Below are 15366 nucleotides of genomic sequence, written 5' to 3' on the forward strand. Positions count from 1 at the left end.
TCCTAATGTTTAAGTCTACGTCTCGGATGCAGCACATTCAATGCACACGTCTGCTTCTGGAGGGGCCACGTGTGACGGACCACGTGTGAGGACCACCACGACGTCTCCTCCGGTGGTACCGAGGGTAAAGATAATAACACGCAAACCACGGCTGACTCGCCGCTCCCTCACCCGCCATTCACTTCTAAACATTTATCCCTGAGAGAGAGAGAGAGAAAAAAAACGAATCGACATCTTTTGGAGGTGCAGACGGCGTCTGGTTTACCTGCAGAGAGGTATGAGGACAGCCAGTGTCTGTGGAGACACATCTGGATGCCAGTTCCCCTGTGGTCCGTCGGATCAGAAACACCGTGTGCCCCCCAATGTATACACACAATGTTCTGTGTGTGTTCCTGTCCTCGTGTGTCCTTTGAGCTCACCTCCACTCTCATTTAACGAGGCGTTGTCTTATTATTAATGCGTTGATTTCCTACGTCTGTTGAACAGCTTCAATCTGGTGAAGTCATTTATTTCAGATTTGATAGAAAAACTCCCGTATTTCCAGTTGTTTTTCCTGAGGACCATTTGTGTTTATTGCTGGTTTTCTGCTCCTGTTCTTCTTTCAGCTCGTAAGCCACTGGAACAGCTGTGGCTCGGTATTGGTGTTCGGCTCCATGTAGCGTGCAAACATCTGGCTGAACAGGTTCTGGTAGGAGGACACTACCGCAGCAAGTTTACTCCATCAGAGTGAATATGGGCAAGGGACAAGTGTAGAAAAGTGGAAAGTGAATCACTAAGACTGAACTCGGATGGAAGAGTTGGAACGAGAGAATTAAGAGTGAAGAAAGCAGCTGACCATAAAACAGCCTGTCGGGGTCCTTTTTAATGACACAGCATCTCTCCCCCAAGGTTATTATATAACATGTAATATATTTCAGACAGCAGCTATTGTTAGCTGTAACCCGAGAGTGTTTGTAGAAATAAAAATAACAGTAATAAGATGTGGAATCCGATCAGAAGAACCAGGTTGTTGGTTATTTGGCGCCATCAGGAACGAGCTATAAATGCAACAAATTGTCGTATATTCACGAATAACGCACGTTCATTCAGAAATATGGAGCTTTGTTCAAGCTCAGTTTTTGGTCTCTTCCAACCTGGATGGAAATATCTGGTCCCTCGGCTGCCAGATGCTTGCAGTTTGGTACTTTAAACATCTTGTTAAAATCTGTAAGAAGAGCTGAAGAAAGGCTCTCTGTCCAAAAAGCGGCCTAAATCGCGATGAAGGTGTCCAGAAAAGGAGAGAGAGGGGACAGACTGGCTTTCACCTCCGTCCAACATCTCACACACACTTACTGCTTTGCACACAATCAGCAGTTCTCTTGGCATGAAGTACACACAGACGTGTGTGTGTGTGTGTGTGTGTGTGTGTTAAGGGATGTCGTGAGGGGGAAAACTCACCTGAACTCATTTTACCGCATATTTCTTTACCTGCTTAACTGTTGTCCCATGACTCAAACCCCTCACGCTTCAACCTGCAAACTGACTGCAAGAGGATGCAGTCAGGAGAAGGAAGCCGTCATGTTTTTTTGAAAAAATTATACTTCTTTATTTGCACATCATTACGCGTCTGTCCACTTTGCTGTGTTGAGTCTGCAGGGTTTCTCCCCCCCCCCCCCCCCCCCCGGCTTCTATAAACTCTGGTTCTGGCTCTGCTAACACGAGTGACGCTACAAAAGGCCGTCATACAAGGCCGTTCATACGTACAATCGTCCTTCATAATGCAGCGCTTGTTAGGTCGTAGACCCGCGAAGACTTTGTTTGTGTCCCGACCGGCGACTGCTGCACGCCTGCACGCCTGCACGCCCCACCGCGCCCACCAGGCCAGGAGAAGGGCGTCTGGCGTCTGCCCACAATAACACGAGACATTCAGAGCGGCCGCTTGCGCGACCGGCTGACATCACCTCTGGCTCCGGCTGCTGTTTGCACTGCGGCCCGAAGCCGCCCAGACAGAGACCACAAAGGCATTAATAACGGATGAAATCAAGAATCGTCAACACCCGGCCCACGAAAAGGACATTTGAAATTGAGAAAGTGCCTCTGTGGGAAGAGAAGTAATCAGATAGTGATGTAGAAATAGAGTACTTACAATATTAAACTTATAAGTGCTTAATCAACCTGAAGTTTCGATACTTGTTCTTTTTTATGTAAAAAGTAAGTGACGCTTAAGCTATATACAACATTTGTCTTTGACATGTCTCATATCTCTAGTGCGATTAATCGCATTTATGTCACAGCTAACTCAAAACTAATCACAATTAATCTTAAATCAAATTCTAATATCAATTTTTTTTTTTCCATAATTATTTTTCATTTTAATGCTCTTATAAACATGGAAAAGTGGATTGGCTTGCTTTATACAAATGTTTTATTTTTACAACCGTAACAGTTAGGTTATTAATAAAAGGTAAGCCTACTTCTTCTTGGCTCTCAGCAGCTACTCAAACAGAAAGGCCTGTTTTTAGACAGTCATACACCCCCCCAAAAAAAAGAAAAAGAAAATGTTAATCTTGCGATAAAAAAATTGATGTCGTTAAAATGGTTTTGCATTAACGTTGTTAATAACGCTTTTAACTGACAGCACTAGAAATGACCTTTATAAACTGTAAAGTAATGCTGCTCCTTTAAAGACGTCAGGCTCTGTGCAGGTTGATCAGCTTAAACCTTTTATTTTGAAGGGCGCAGGTTTGAACCAGCAGCAAAAAAAAACACTCTAAAGGAGAGCTTAATGCAACACCACCACACCTTCGGTTATTTCAAAGTAAAACAATGATCTATTCAACAATAAAGTCACTTTTACTTTTTACTAATATTTTGCACAACTGGTCTCACGGGTGATTTCAGTGACTGAATCACTAACTCACTTGACTCACAGCCTTCTACTCCTCTTACACTCTTTGTAAAGCAGGCTGAGTGTTACCCCCCCCCCCCCCCCCCTCATCACCTCCCTCTCCCCTTACCCCCCTACCCCCTCCGTCACGTATCAGCAGCCTTTGCACTGGCCCAAATATAAACTAAGTTTCTTGGCGCATGGACAGATCTGAGAGGGGAGGAGTCGGACACACAGCGAGTTTAGGACGGACTGAAGGGCAAAGGAGCAGCAAGGAGAAGAAAACACAACTAGACTGGAGCTTTCTAGAAGAAAAAAAAAAGAGGGTTTCAAAGAATATTGATTACTGCCTACCTGAAGAAAAGTAAGTGCTCGCCTCACGTTCTTGTATTTTCTAATGACCTGATACACGACAGCACCGGTAGGCTCAGCCTGAAGGGCCTGCTGTGGTCTGTTTGAAGAGGGACTCATGAACAAATGACTTGTACATTCTGCACGTTACTTAACGCGTGACGTTTTAAACAGCTGTGTGGCTTTTCTCTCGAGTCACCGTCGTTGGTTCAACGCGGTTCTGTTCCACTCGCGTCACACTGTCATAGCTTTTTAAATTTCGCCCCAGATGTCGGTGTCCCTGGCTGCTCGCCGGGTGCTCGCTGCGGCGTCACACTCCAGCCACGAAGGAGGAGGAGGTCAGTGTGTCTTTTTACCTTGGCCCTCCAAAACAAAATGCACCCCCCCCCCCCCCCCCAAATGTTCTGAGCTTCGGCCCCCTTTGTGCTGACCGCGAGGTGAAGGCACATTTTCACTTCACCTTGGCCAAAAGCTCAGGAAGCGTATTTTTTTTAAATTATTATTATTGACGCGGGCTCTGCAGCTGCTGTGATTTAATTTGCCTCAGCCGTGCCCCCCCCCCCCCACTGATTGTTTTCCACAGCCAAGACCTGGAAGATCCTGTCCTTTGTTCTGGCCCTGCCCGGAGTGGCCGTCTGCATTGCCAACGTCTACCTGAAGATGCAGGCGCACTCCCACACCGCGCCGGAATTTGTGCCTTACCCTCACCTGCGTATCCGCACCAAGGTGCGTCCACGCTGCCTGGGGAGAGGGAGGGGTTCTTCTTTTTCTCCCTCTTCCTACCTCTGTGTTTATATGTCTCCTTCCAGAAGTTCCCCTGGGGTGACGGAAACCACTCGCTGTTCCACAACCCTCACGCCAACGCTCTGCCCGGCGGCTTCGAGGAGTCCCACCACTGAGGGGCCGGGCTCCTCGGTCTGCAGCGGCTCAACTCAAGTGAACGAGGGGCCACCTGGACAGGAATTAAAAAACAACAACAAAAAAAACCCACTTTGTGCCGTGTTGTGATCAGTCATTTGTTTTCACCCGACCGGATCCACTGCACCGATAGGAGCTCTAAATATGCGGCTTAGGTTCTGCGATGTAGAGCGCTGCAGAGGAAGTAAGATATTTTACACGTTGTGTTGAGTCAGATAATCTTCTCGCAATAAAATCCCACTTTTATGAGTTTTCAGGTGTGAATAAAAATTGTCCCGAAGCGTTAAAACTTCTACACTGTGTCTTTTCTACATTTCCACCACTGTGGGCTTTAACTGCGTCATTTGAAAGTTTTAGTGAGCTTGAGTTTGAACAGAAGGACAAAAGGCAGAGCGGCGAGTACGAGACACGAACGTCCCCCCGCCGGGCTGCGTGTTCTCATTTAGACATTCGTCAGCCGCCGCCGTTCATATTATGTCCCGCCACAAAACTTTAAATCTTTTAAGCTTACATTAACCTTCGACCTTATTAAAACTTAAAAGTCAGCAGACCGTTAGACTCATCACAGCTCGTCCTCTTGAGGCGGTGAATCTCTGTACGGTGGAACAGAAAGGAGCGATTACTGTGGACACACACACACACACACACGCTGACCCACACACTGCGACAACAACAACAAAAAACAACAAACGCCAAGTGATGTTCCAAACGTATATTCAGTAGCATGAATTGAAAGGGGACAGTTGGAATCTATACATTGTAAAGCCTCTTTTCCATATTATCTCTATGTACAAAATAAACAACCGGCTACAAGACCAAACCTGATAATTCCAGCACTTCCAGCTAAAAAGGACATTTATCAAATTAAGACTTTTACCAAAAAAACAAAAAAGAAAATTATCAAAAATGTCATTAGTAAATTAGGATACAATCACGTCATGCTGGGACCGGGTACAGTTTAAATCAGGTTACATCGAAACTGAATCCAGTTTAGGAAAAATAAATCCACGTTCACTCATAAGTCCTTACAGCGCCTTACGACGTCTCAGCCCAGAGCCGCCGTGGCCACGCTCAGCAGATCCCGCCTCAGGGTCTCCGTGCAGTCCGCCTCTCTGGCGAGCCTGCGAAGGCAAGCGGCCGCCGCGGCGGAGGAGGCGAAGGGCCGAGGACAGTCCCGACACCCCAGCAGCAGGGCCAGGCAGGCCCGGCCCAGCGCCGGGTAGCTGTACCGCTGGGAGAACCAGTGCATCTGTGGGAGCAGGGCGGTCAGCGGCGAGCGGCGAGAGGCCCCGGCGGCCGGCTCGGGGCGCTGCGCTGAACTTTTGCAGTTCTTCGGCCTCGACCTCGGCTCCTCCGGATCAAGGGGTGCGTCCGCCCCGGAAGCCGGAGCGGCACTTTTGATTGTCTCACTCGGGCCCGTCTGGCTCTGGGAACCGTTTGGTTTCCCCGCCTGCCCCTCCGAGCCGGGCGGCTCCGGCTCGGATGTCCGGTTGGCCGGGTTCTCCCCGGGGGACTCGGCGCCGGACAGCAGGAGGGACACGCAGAGAGCCTCTGACTCTCTCTGCAACTCCGTCACCAGGAATCTGCTCGCCCCGATCATCATCTCCCCGAGAGCGCTCTTCTGGAACGCGAAGCCTTCCGCTGGACCGCCGCCTGGCTCTGTCCGGCACATCGCCAGTCCCTCGAGGACTACTTTTTCCAGCGCGGGACACGGCCCCCTCCTCCCGCCGTCACTTCCCCGGTGGGCTTCCGTGTCCCCGGCGAGGCGGCATCCGTGCAGGTAATGCAGCACCGGCAGCAGCGCGCCTGCGCCGACGTCCCGGATGCGGATGGCTTGGTCCGCGTCGCGCCGAGCTTCTCCGAACCCGCCTCTCAGCAGCGCCCGGAAGTATTCGGACGCCTCGCCCCCGGCCACCGCCTCCCTGCTGGCTCCGACCCGAGTCCCGTCGTCTAGCAACAGGAGGAGGTCGAAGCTCGAGGCCGCGTAGGGGCAGGCGTCCGCCAGGCGAGGCCTTTTCGAGGGAGGCGGGGAAGCTTGGGTTTCACCGGCTGACCGCGGCGAGCCGGGACCCGGGCCGATATTGTCAAGCTCCATTTTGAAGGCAGCCGTCAGGGTGGACAGGCACCCGACGAGCAGGGAGGAGAACAGCGAGCGGAGACGAGGGGACCGGCCAGGAGGCGAAGGAGGAAACCAGTCGGAGAGAAACTTCCCACCGTCGGCGGGTTCGTCGCCGTCTTCGTCGGCGTCATCGCAGCCGAGAGGCCGCAGAGCGAGGAGCAGCCCGCCGCTGTCCACCAGGAGTTTCTTCAACAACGACTTGTTGCTGTTGGAGAAGAAGAGAAAAAAAAAAAAAAAAAGGTTACCAACTTTGTGATCGTTTAATCACAACGCTTTTTTTCACTAGACAAGACCTTTTTCCCCCAGTCACCGCATTTGCTGGCGTTCCTATTCATCTGGAACTCACCTGCTGATCAGCGGCAGAGACAACGCGCAGTTCATCTTGTCGGACTCGGAGCCCGACAGCATCACATGGGCAACGACCCCCGAGCCGAATCCGGACTCACACTGGACGCGCAGATTATTGAGAAGAGCAAAACCTGCAGGGACGGCCGGTGGACATCAAGTTACAAACTGCTCGGTGGTATTCACGTCAGAATTGGGACAGAATAACCTGCGTAGTAGCTAAAGGCGGATACAAAAATGAATGCAATTCTTTTTAGGGTTTTGGGCTCTAACAGTAGTACCCTCACTGTGACCGTTGTCTCACCGAGCTGCTTGACTTTGGCTTTCACTCGGTCCGTCTGCCTGTCCTCCCCCTCGTAGCCGCCGCCTCTCTGGCAGAGATGTTGACAAAAGAGCGCCACCGAGCCGGTCCGGACCAGCGCCTGCAGACAGTTCGGGTTGCAGCTCAGCCTGCAGAGCATGCGGAAGCACCTGCTGCTGGGGTCCTGGTGCTGGGTGAGGTAGTAGAGCAGGCCGGACATGACACCGGAGCTGATCAGGGCTGCGCTGGGGTCGGTGGCGTGGGAGAAGCGCGACAGCAGCAGCAGGATGGGCGACTCGGGCGTCCAGGGCTCGGGGTGGTAAGGGTGGTGGTAGGCCGCCGGGCGGGGCGCGGACGGGGGGGTCACGAGGGTGGCCTCGGTCAAACAAGCCGCTGCGTGAGCACGCCGCCTCCTCCTGTGAGGGGAGGAGAACTTTACGGGGGAGGCCGGCGTTGGGCCGGTTTTCGTGGGAGAGACGGTGGAGGAGGCGGGCGGGGTTTGGGGCGTGAGCGCGGCGCAAGCTGGAGGACTAGAGGGGGGAGGATCGGGGATTTTACATGAAGTGGACACAGGGGAAGGCTGAGCCGCTTTTTTGGAAGAAGAAGAAGAAGAAGAAGAAGAAGAAGAAGAAGAAGAAGAAGAAGAAGAAGAAGAAGAGGCAGTGGGGTTGGATGGGGAAGAGTTTTTAAGAGAGGATGGAGGAAGAAATGAATCAGGGTTTGGAGAGGAGGTGTGGGGGGAGGAAGTGGACGGTGGGATCTGAAGACTCCCCCATTCTCCTTCAACGCCGGAGGAATCCAGCAGGTCCCCCTCTGAAGAGATCAATCCCTCGGCCACCAACCAGGACCTGAGGAGAGGGCCACAAGCGAGTAGATAAATAACAGAAACCAGTAGGATCAAATAGAAAAAAACCTGTGCTTTGAATTCTCCATACTTGAGACTTAGAAAGCTTGAGGAACCAAGGCCTGGCTCCTTTCCTGCTTCGTCCTTCTTGCAGCCCTCAGGAGGAGGAGGAAAGTCAAAGGAGTCAAAACAGGACGAAGGCAGCAGCTCAGTGGGAGACACGCTGGAGGAGAGACCCACATCCATCTTCTCGGCGGACTGCTCCTCGCCTTTGGTGAGCTCAACCAGCCGTGCAACAAGCAGAGGAACCAGCCCCAACTCCTGCAGCTGCTCCATGGCCGACTCGTCGAAGACAAAGTCCACACAGGCCAGGATGACCAGTCGGGAAAGGGGATGACTCGGGTGGGCAGCCAGGAAGCCAACCAGCACCTCCAATCCGCTGCTCTCCTTCACCTTGGCGCGGTTGACCGCCTCCTTGCAGCAGAGGCACAGCGCCTTGAGGAAGACTCCGGACCTCAGCGGGTCCCTCTTGACCTCCTCGGTGAACTTCTGAATGACCCCCAGCGAGCCCACGAACGGGCGAAGGCAGCCCTGGGAGCACATGTTGGCCAGGGTTTTCAGCGCCAGCTCCTCGAAGGGTTTGCCGCACTGCCCCGTCGCCATGGCGCCCAGCTGAGCGAGGACCCCCGAGCGGGACACCTCCCGGGCGCACTCGACGCCGCAGCCCCGGGTCAGCTCGTGGAGGGTCCTGAGCGCCGCCCGCCGCAGCCCCTGGGGATACTCCGGAGCGATGAGGGGGGCGAGGGCCGTCAGGGTCCCCTGGGTGAGCAGCGACAGGCGGTTGGGGGGCGTGTCCGAGAGGTAGAGCAGAGCCCGCGCCGCCGACTGGGCGCACTCCAGTTTGGGACAGGGCTCCTTGGGCGGAGCGGCGGTGGGGGAGGACGGGCCGGAGGACAGAGACACACACAGCAGGAGCAGGGGGACACCACCTGGAAGAAGTTTTTAAATCAGGGGAGGGGAATTGCAAACCAACACAAGAACATCTTGCAGATCATGTAACAGTTTCTCATGAAGGCATCAGACGACAATACGGCTGTCAGAATTCGCTTTAAAAAAAAACACATATATTCTAATATATTTGAATATCTGGTTGCTATGCGGCCCATTTCCAACACAAAAAAATGAAGGGTTAGACCTTCATACGTTTACGTACGTAGGTTTAGGATATTCCCCGACAATGAATAGCTGCATGTAGAGGCGCAACAATTATCTCCTGCATTGATTTTTTTCTGGAGATTGCTTGTCGGAGTAATCACTTGGTTCATAAAACCATAATACAAACAATAAATCAGAAAACCGCCTACGTCACTATTTTCTAGATTGTCGTTAAATGTTTAGTTTTATCTGACTGACTAACTACACGGTAAGGAAAGAAAAAGCAGAAAAGTCTCACATTTGAGCAGCTTGTAACGATTATTTACACATCAAAAGAAGAATTATCAATTAATCGGCTCCGGCCCGGTTGAGTTACGTTTGTCCTCCTGAAAGACTTGCTTTCAAGCTGCATCTCAAAAAGCCAATAGATTCTGAAAAGGTAAGATTAGGTTTGGCTTTTTAGAGACTTACCCGCAGCATGGATGAGTGCAGAGCTCTCTGGATCCATGGCCAGGTTCCCCAAAGCCCGGGCTGCTCGGTTCTGGACCGTCTCCAGGGCCATGTTTTCCTTCAGGATCTCCACTGTGACAGTAAGGAATTGTTTCAGGATTACACGCAATTCGTTTTGAAAATCCCCAAGATTGAGGCAGAAGTTTAAAAAAAAAAAAACAGTAATTATCCTCCGAAATGATTCCTTGTAAGAACGTAAGAGACACTTACCTACGATCTTTATCCCATCCAGCTTACGGACCTGTGGTGGCAGACATTTCAAATGTGAGCAGCGCCAATGGGCGGTTTAATAAATAGAGCTTTCCATATTATTCCAGTTATCTCACCTCGATGCGTGTCTGCAGCTCGGTGCAGCAGTTGGCCAAGATGCTCAGAGCCAGGTCCAGGGTTTTCCTCGAGCACTCCGGGTTTTTGAGAAGGTCCAACAGGGGCCGGTGACCACCTTGGGTTCTGAATCGGGCGATGCCGGCCTTGTCCCCCTTGATGTGCTGTGTCCGGATAGCGACCAGGGCTCGCCACTGAGAGACTTTGGACCTCTTGTCGCCCTCTCTGCCGTTCCCCTGGTGCTCGGCCCCTGATCCAGGTCTAGAGAGGTGAGCCAAGCACCAGCTCAAAGAAGACTCTGGAGAGGACGGGTGACCCTCTCTGGAGGCTCCTCGAGATTGTTTCTCTTCACATTGCACGGGTGACGCAGCCATGGTCACGCTGCCCGACTGGCTCTGGGTTCAATTATCTTGATTTTCCTCCTCTCAGTTGAGACAGATATTATTCACTTTGTGAATACTGAGAAAATAAATCTCATGTCCTGTGACTTCACACTGATAGCTTCTTCAGTAAACTGGATATTATGCTTTCTTCATGAGTTCATTCCAAAAAATAAAAAAAATTGAGTTTAGGAAAAAAAAATAACACTGTGGTTTGATCAGAAAACTACAGATACCATGAAAAAGGAAAGTTGTACCACCTGACGCCGCGGTCGCTGATGGGAGATGGAGTTCCAACGGCTTCGGTCCACTCCCTAACAAACAGGCCTGCCATCGTGAGAAGGCCGAACAAGCGTTATTCTACAAGATAGACATGTATTATCTCAATGTAACATATTTTTACACATCAATTGGCGGATTTAAGGTCTAATTGATCAATGTTTGGTTACCACTGGCCGAATAGTTTTTGTGGAACAAAATGCAATCGCCTGCGTTAGCCGCTAACGCCATCTTTAGCCAAACAACAAAACAGGGGCGGTAGAGGGAGGGAGCAGGGAGTAAAGAGGTGGGCCGGTGAGATGTACACTGGAACTTGTAGTTTAAAAGTCACTACCCTATCGTCCTCTTCAGTATTTCCTTCCTTTAAAAGAACTACATTCCCCGTGGCTACGTTACATGGTCGGTTGTGTTGAACGATTCGCAGCGTTTAGGGATTGTAGTTCAACTCGTACACAAGGGTTCTCAAAAGCCTGTATGTGACAGCGTAAACGGACTACACGTCCCAGGTTGCTAAGTAACGTTGTTATAGTCATCGTTTTACTCGATGCGAGAAAAGGCAGCGGTGCCTCTTGCGTGTTGTTAAATTCCACGATAGATACCCACAACTAATTAAAAAAACAACAACTTGAACTGTTATTTGAATGCTTTTGCATCATGGAGGTTATTGAGACAATTGTGATCCAAAGTACTGAAGTGGAAGAAAAGGAAACGGTTGTGTCCAGCGCGGACACCGATAAGACCAAAGCAGGTTAGTGGCCTCCACCTTGATGCGAAACAGGTCTCATCCAGTCAGTGCGTGAAGCGAGGAGGCCCCGATGAATGCGCAGTCTCTGCCCAATGGCGTGATTATAGTCATAAACAGACTCACATCGTGCCTGTTACTTTAACAATTACCAAATGCATACTTATTGGCTTATATTCCTTTTGTGATCACACTATATATGTGTGGAAAATAATTAAGAAACTGAATACAACTGTAATAGATTTAATGATAGGTCAAATAATTCAACAACCAATGACATGATGCACCTGTGGTTTTCCTTCTTCAGAATTCATCTGGACGCTGCAGGCGACGTGGCACCTTGTCAACACCAGACTAGAAATGGACCACGCTTTTGATCAGCCAGTGTGCAAAAAAAAAAAACTCTGGGAGACGGTGGCAGAGAAAGTGAACACGAAACTAAGAGAGTCGGAGGTCACCGATGTCACCGTGAAGGCGTACGAGTGTGACCTCAAGTGGAGAAACATGCTGGCCACATACAGGAAGAACTGCGAGAGGGCCAAGAGGCTGGGGGCCTCCAGCGTCCACTGGGAGTTCTTCAAGGCCATGCACGAGATCCTGGGGAAGAGCAGAGAGGAGATTGAAGACCAGCGACGGGCAAAACTGAGCGGGACGAGAGTGGGCAAGGCCATGGTGAGCAAGAGGTTCACCCCTATCCTTCCTAACCCTCCTACAACAGCTGCCCCCTGCACCGCCAGGCCTCCACAGGACGTCCTACAGCTGTACATGGAGCTGCAAGAGAGGAAGATGAACATGTGGGCCCAGCAGAAAGCCCTGGAGGAGAGGAAGATAGACGCTATCAACAACCTGGCCCAGGCCATCTCCAGCCTGGCTCAGAAAAACGTATCAAAGGATGGACTTTAGCCCAGAAGACTTGCTGGTTTTTATTTACCGAAAACTGCTGCACGAGGAACACAGTTAAAGGGTGTTTGCAATAAACATTTTTTTAGATGTTAACTGTTAGCATTTTAAGAACAGTAGGGCCAGTTTGACAAGATACACACTCACTAATCACACACTCGGCATCTTTTGTTCATACTGCAAGCAGATTACATATGCCTAAACAATGTTTTTCTTTTCCCGTTGATGCGCGAATGGATGTAAACATCACTTATTTTTAAAACTCAAATATGACTCAGATAAGAAAATACAAACATCCTACTGTCATTGCATCAGTTCATATACCAAATGTCATAAACCTATGCAATAATTGTGCAAACTGAAATGGAAATGATCGCAACAGGATTATGATCATTGCTTAAAGGAAATCAGTTTGACTAAAACAGATTTTTTGTGAAAACAGATATTTGAAAACTTTTAACAGTATTCATTGACACACTGGTACTGTGTATGTTCGTATATTAATCATTTACACTATCACTATGCAAAACTTTCCTTCGTAATCTTTCAATCAATAAACAATACTGCAATAAAGACTGCTTCTGTACAGACACTGCCTCACTTTTACGGTTTTATTTTGAAACTACCGGATATGTTATTATGGTAGTCTGTCTTGACATCCGGGTTGGGCGCGGGTGTATTTTTAAATATGAAAGTTTACTGCCCTCCAGTGGTCAAAGGGACGAACTGCATCATAATAATTTTTTACACGCGCCGTGGTATTAATGAGCTGGATGGAATATCAACAGTAACAAATAAAGACATTCTGTGCTGTATTACAGACTCACAGTCTAGGGTTGAGTTAAATAAGGGCGGGATAAAGTTATGGAAAAAGTTTAACTCTTCTTCCAATATAACCATTTTTCATCTAGTATGGTTAATTACAGTAATAACCCATATTCACTGCTAAAAACTGATAATTAACACAATAAGGAAAGTCCATCCTTTACTGTTGTCTTAATGAAAGACCCAGAAAGGCGAGATTCTGCGAAGATAAATCCTTTAATCAAAGAGTGGTTTCTCGCTGTTGGAAAAACCGCACTAATGTCATCTCATTATCGGAATGGGCTTTAGATAAAACAAGACTACAATGAAATCTGTGTGTTATGTCGGGGGGCCAGATGACCACTCGATGTCCCATGTTGATCAGATGTATGGCAAAGAAAACCTTTGATTGGCCTTAATGCATGAATTGCATGTGTCCATTCTTGCAAGAATTTAACACATTTAATGTTTAATGATTTTACGCCGGTTTCTAGGAAACGTTTTTTCTAACACCCACTCGACGCCGTCACGTCACACGCTTCCAGAATCAAACATTTGAAACAACAACTCTGAGACGCTGTCACGTCTTTGCACCCCGTCGTCATCCATCTCCGACTCCCCCTCTGGGCTCATGGCTTCCTCCTCCCCGACGTCCCCTCGAACCACCTGTCCAATGTCCAAAAACACATTGTGCAACACACAGGCGGTCAACACAACAGCTCTCGCTCGCTCGTAGTTTGCGATGTCCAGATACCGGAGCCTTTTGAATCGGGCCTTCAGGTTGGCGACTGCCTGATCCAGGATGTGAAAATGCTCCTCCAGCGTCTTGTTGAAGAGCTCCTCTCTGGGCCCGAGACTCCCCGAGTACGGAGTCAGGACCTGAGCGCTGAGCGGGTGTCCTCGTCTGGCCACGAGGCAGGAGCCGGGGGGCATCAGTTCGGGACGCCGCTCGAGTTTGTCCCTCAGAGCGCCGCCTGCGTCCGCGTCCGACCCTTTGCTGATGCTGCAGTGCAGGAAGCGGCCGTGGCGGTCGCACGCCAGCTGCAGGTTGAGCCAGGAGTCGGGGTGGGCCTCCTTCTTCATCCTCTTCACCTCAGGCACTGTGCTCTCCATGTCGTGTTTCCCTATTGGCAGGCGGATGGGGATGCGGGTGCGTCCCAACACTCCCAGGACCAGGGGGACACCTCGCTGCTCCTCCTGCTGCTGCTGCTGCTGCTCCATCTCGGGACTGCAAAGTGGGAAAAGGGATTCTGCAGCCTCCCTGCCTGGACAATAGAGAGGAGACTCTGATTTAAAACATTTGTTAAAAAGCTTCAGATCCTGGACAATGCCGCCCTGATCACGTTCGGAGGTTAAACCCACCGACTGGCCACCGGATGAGCTTCTCCTGCAGCGTGTTGAGGCGCTCGCAGAAGGAGAAGAAGATCCTGTGGATGTTTCCTTTCTCCAGGTTGAAGCGGCGGGACATAGAGCGGTAGCTGACACGCTCAGACAGCAGGGTGAGGGACAGCTGGACAGTGTGGGACAGGGACAAGCGGGCACGACCGGCCAATCGGGCCCTGGATCCGGAGCTTTGAAGCAGGTCAGTGATGTGCTGATGGGGAAAAAATAAAGTCCATCAGTGGATTCAAGAGGTGTTTCAATGTGAAACCTGAACATTGCTACAACAAAGAGTTCATCTCACAGATCTGAAGGAGCTCATATTTACCGTAAAAACATTTTTATCAGCAGCTAGAAAAAAAGCATTGTGGAATGTCTAAACATTGCTATCCTTTAGGTAGTTTATGTAGTTCTAACATGTTTTTAAATGAATGATCTGCAAACTTATTCTCCCAGCAGTTAGTTATGATCATCTATCCAATGGACACCTTGACTGCCGCACCGGCATCGGTCTCCCACGGTGCTCCGGGCTCCGGTGTCTCTTGCCCCGGGGGACTGCTGCACCTTTGTGGAGCTCGGGGCTCCGCGCCCACCGGACTCTGCGGCGGCGGGGGCTCGGCGTTGAGTCGGGCCATCAGCTCGGCCTCCAGGACCTCCTCGACCGCCTGGTCCAGCCGCTGCTCCAGCTCGCCCGGCGACAGGGGCTGCCACTCCCGCTGCGCCATGTCCAGCACGGCTCGGCCCGCCGACACGACGGACTCGCGGACGTCCATGCCAGGCGAGCCTGGGTTCGCCGCCCCGGGGGCAAGAGCCGATAAGGTGACGGGAGGTTAGCGAAGCGAATAGCGGCGACGGCCGTGCATCGCCGTTTAGCGCTGCTAGCCGAATGCTAAGCTAGCCCGGCTAGCTACCGAGCGCTGCCTTCGAGGTCTGTCGGAAAGTTCGAAACTTTTACCAACGGGCAACTCGTGTCATCGTTGGCCACGGGGTGCTAATTGGAAGTTTATTGTAAATGTATATTGACTTTTACAGATACAATCTCGTTAAAAGTCCACCGACAATTAGTCATTCATAAAGGAAGATGGTAATGACACTTGACTGACTTGCTCTTCTGTTTTATGTCATTGTACATTCAATCGATTCAAGTT

At 50.4% G+C, this 15366-nt stretch overlaps 4 protein-coding genes across 6 annotated transcripts; 2 read left to right on the forward strand and 2 right to left on the reverse strand.

Moving 5' to 3' along the window:
• The first annotated feature begins 3068 nt into the window (after nucleotides 1-3068).
• Nucleotides 3069-4428, forward strand: LOC119219891 (cytochrome c oxidase subunit 6A, mitochondrial). Of its 2 annotated transcripts, none has more exons than XM_037475374.2 (4): nucleotides 3069-3230; nucleotides 3486-3555; nucleotides 3801-3943; nucleotides 4027-4428. In XM_037475374.2, exons 2-4 carry the CDS (start codon nucleotides 3486-3488, stop codon nucleotides 4114-4116), a joined length of 303 nt encoding a protein of 100 aa, XP_037331271.2. In that variant the 5' UTR covers nucleotides 3069-3230; the 3' UTR covers nucleotides 4117-4428. The 2 variants fall into 2 exon arrangements, with proteins under 2 accessions (XP_037331271.2, XP_062422138.1); XM_062566154.1 differs by having other exon boundaries at nucleotides 3486-3550; nucleotides 3799-3943.
• Nucleotides 4429-4835: 407 nt separating this feature from the next.
• Nucleotides 4836-10652, reverse strand: armc5 (armadillo repeat containing 5). 2 transcript variants are annotated; one of them, XM_037475358.2, is made up of 8 exons: nucleotides 10374-10652; nucleotides 9736-10263; nucleotides 9620-9650; nucleotides 9371-9481; nucleotides 7836-8733; nucleotides 6904-7748; nucleotides 6601-6733; nucleotides 4836-6459 (listed from the first exon to the last, which is right to left on the reverse strand). In XM_037475358.2, exons 2-8 carry the CDS (start codon nucleotides 10105-10107, stop codon nucleotides 5181-5183), a joined length of 3669 nt encoding a protein of 1222 aa, XP_037331255.2. In that variant the 5' UTR covers nucleotides 10108-10263; nucleotides 10374-10652; the 3' UTR covers nucleotides 4836-5180. The 2 variants fall into 2 exon arrangements, with proteins under 2 accessions (XP_037331255.2, XP_062422133.1); XM_062566149.1 differs by having other exon boundaries at nucleotides 9736-10652.
• A 248-nt stretch (nucleotides 10653-10900) lies between these two features.
• si:dkey-66i24.7 (uncharacterized) lies at nucleotides 10901-12624 on the forward strand. The gene is made up of 2 exons (XM_037475372.2): nucleotides 10901-11140; nucleotides 11442-12624. Exons 1-2 carry the CDS (start codon nucleotides 11047-11049, stop codon nucleotides 12035-12037), a joined length of 690 nt encoding a protein of 229 aa, XP_037331269.1. The 5' UTR covers nucleotides 10901-11046; the 3' UTR covers nucleotides 12038-12624.
• A 432-nt stretch (nucleotides 12625-13056) lies between these two features.
• LOC119219888 (uncharacterized) lies at nucleotides 13057-15195 on the reverse strand. The gene is made up of 3 exons (XM_037475371.2): nucleotides 14707-15195; nucleotides 14201-14432; nucleotides 13057-14103 (listed from the first exon to the last, which is right to left on the reverse strand). Exons 1-3 carry the CDS (start codon nucleotides 14989-14991, stop codon nucleotides 13370-13372), a joined length of 1251 nt encoding a protein of 416 aa, XP_037331268.2. The 5' UTR covers nucleotides 14992-15195; the 3' UTR covers nucleotides 13057-13369.
• Between the last annotated feature and the right edge of the window lie 171 nt (nucleotides 15196-15366).

The sequence above is a fragment of the Pungitius pungitius genome, chromosome 12 (assembly GCF_949316345.1).
Source record: "Pungitius pungitius chromosome 12, fPunPun2.1, whole genome shotgun sequence".
NCBI classification, from domain to species: domain Eukaryota; kingdom Metazoa; phylum Chordata; class Actinopteri; order Perciformes; family Gasterosteidae; genus Pungitius; species Pungitius pungitius.